This window comes from Cajanus cajan, chromosome 8 (assembly GCF_000230855.2).
Source record: "Cajanus cajan strain Asha chromosome 8, NIPB_CcT2T_4, whole genome shotgun sequence".
Taxonomy (NCBI): Eukaryota; Viridiplantae; Streptophyta; class Magnoliopsida; order Fabales; family Fabaceae; genus Cajanus; species Cajanus cajan.
Window position 1 is genome coordinate 8,446,941 of NC_138524.1, and position 2,632 is coordinate 8,449,572.

A 2,632-nucleotide genomic window follows, 5' to 3' on the forward strand; every position below is an offset into this window, starting at 1 on the left:
AAAAGAAAAATATAATTGGTGCCAGGAAGATACTGGGCTTAAAAAGAAAAATATAACTTGTGCCAGTTAAGTACTGGATTTATACAAAAGAAAAATGCAACTTGTGCCAGGTAGATACTGGGCTTTAAAAGAAATATGTAATTGGTGCCAGGTAAGTACTGGACTTAAATAGAAAGTCATATATGAAGTAAGTGCTTAGCCTAAAAACTCTACGTCATAAGTTCTAGGAAGCAAGAGATGCAAATGAAATGTGATGTGATGCAAAAAGCATGTTATGAGACACATCTTTCAAGACTTAAACTTTTGTTTATTTTCGTTTTTATTTTGGCTTTTGCTTTATTTTTCAGAAATTCCTCATCGTGACACACAGTCAAGGATCATGGATGAGTGAGGTCTTTGGATACTTTCGTCTTGAATGATAGTTGGCTACTTCCTGTGGGTTACCCTTAAGCTGTTGTAAACACTTATGAGTTGAAACAACATTATCCTGTTGGTTGCGCTTTGTAACATTTATCAAGAAATTATCAAGCATACTGTGGCTTTTAAAACTCATAAAAATAATTTGTAATGCCTTGAATTTTTCTTTTTTAGATGTAACATGCATTTCCTTTCAGTATATTATCATAAAATGCAAAAAGAATTGGCAACAAAGAGGTAGGATAATCTTATTTAAGAGAGTAAGAATGTGTTTACAAAGGAAGTCATTGTATGACAAGAATGACAAATATGTACAAGGGTAGCAATAGGAGGTAATTGTTATGTGAATGATACTTTCTAGATGAACAATGCTAGTACTACACTTCAATAACCTTGATTGCTCGCCAATAAACTTGAGAGGATAATTCAACGTATTTGCCCCAGTTTGTTTTGCTCTACCGTGTCTGGCCCCAATTGATACCTTGAAATTTGGCGTGATGCTTATCTGCTAGATTGCTTTTTCGAGTTTTCAACTTAGCATGTCGCTTTCAATTTGCTTAGATCGCCTTTTCAGGTTTTCAATCTAACCAGCTCTTTTTTTTGTGTTTTTTTTTTATCCTAATTTTTGCCTAGATCGCCCTTTCGGGTTTTCAATCTAGCGAGCTTCCCCCTTTTTTTGTTGACCCTAATTTTTGCCTAGATTGCTCTTTCAAGTTTTCAATCTAGCGGGCCGCTCTAACTTTTGCCTAGATTGCCCTTTCGGGTTTTCAATCTAGCGAGCATTTTTTCTTTTGTATAAATGGCCATGAAAAATTGCATTCAACTTTTCTCCTCAATGAGATTTAGTTGATCCAAACGGGTTTGGACCCATTCTGCTTCTTCTAATTTGGCTTCCGTCAATACTCTTAAAGATGGAATTTCAACCTCGATTGGAAGGACTGCTTCCATTCCATAAACTAAGGAAAATGGGGTTGCCCCAGTTGATGATCCTCTTGATATTCTTGTTTGCTGCTCATGTAAAGCAAATGGAAGCATCTCATCCCAATCTTTGTATGTCACTACCATTTTCTGAATAATCTTCTCGATGTTCTTGTTTGCTGCTTCAACTACCCCGTTCATCTTTGGGCGGTATGGGGAAGAGTTATGGTGCTGAATTTTGAAGTCAACACATAATTCTGTCATCATCTTGTTGTTCAAGTTGGTTATATTAATAGTGATGATTCTGCTTGGCACACCGTAACGAAAAATTAATTCCCTTTTGATGAACTTTACAACCACATTTCAAGTCACATGGGCATATGAAGCGGCTTCAACCCATTTGGTGAAATAGTCAATAGCAACCAGAATGAAGCGATGTCCATTTGACACTTTCGACTCAATAGGGCCAATAAAATCCATTCCCCACATTGAAAATGTCCAAGGTGGTGAGAAAACATTAAGAAAATTTGGTAAAGCATTGATGTTATCAGCATACATCTAGTATTTAGAGCAATCATTTTCCATTTCCTCACAAGTCTGATTAACTGCACAATCAAAATTATCTGATGCAACACTAGCATTATCACTTTCGAGCACATTTTTTCGCATTCTTTAAAGTTAGAAAAAGATTGGTAAAGAGATTAGGGAGAAAGGAAAAGGCAAGAGATGAAGGAAGAATGAATGCATTTTATTTAACATTTAAAAGGAAATGCATGAGCCCTTATTTAAAGAAATAAATCTTAAAGCCTTGGGCAGAGCAATAAGACTGACATTACAAGAAAATTACTTAAAATTTGAATTAAAAACCAACAGACAGCTTGACAATCTCCCAATTGTTAAGTTCCACGTTCAGTGGACAAGCGTGAACCAGACTAGCATGTTCATTCTCGCAAGAGTCTTGCTCAACAATAGCTATTGAGTTTGGAAACTCAAACCCATCACACCAAAAGCTTTCTCACAGATCACTGAGAGGGACCCCATCTACTCTCCTCAATAGAATTAACTGTCGGCCCTCCATGACCTGGTAGAGGGTTATTCCCAATGTTAGGATTGTCCTCTTTAAAGTTTAACCACCCAGCCTTAGTCAAACTTTGTACCTTGGTTTTTAGTGCCCTGCAATTTTCAATGGAGTGACCAATAGCTCCCGCATGATAATCACATTTGGCATTAACGTCGTATCCCCTAGGATATGGTGGTTCTATGGGCTTCATCGGGCAACGTACTACTAGTGAATTTT

General features: G+C 36.8%; 1 protein-coding gene across 1 annotated transcript; it reads right to left on the bottom strand.

Annotated features, from left to right (window-relative positions):
- Nucleotides 1-1,236: 1,236 nt before the first annotated feature.
- Nucleotides 1,237-1,893, bottom strand: LOC145950225 (uncharacterized). The gene is made up of 2 exons (XM_083061280.1): nt 1,708-1,893; nt 1,237-1,566 (listed from the first exon to the last, which is right to left on the bottom strand). Exons 1-2 carry the CDS (start codon nt 1,891-1,893, stop codon nt 1,237-1,239), a joined length of 516 nt encoding a protein of 171 aa, XP_082917406.1.
- Between the last annotated feature and the right edge of the window lie 739 nt (nt 1,894-2,632).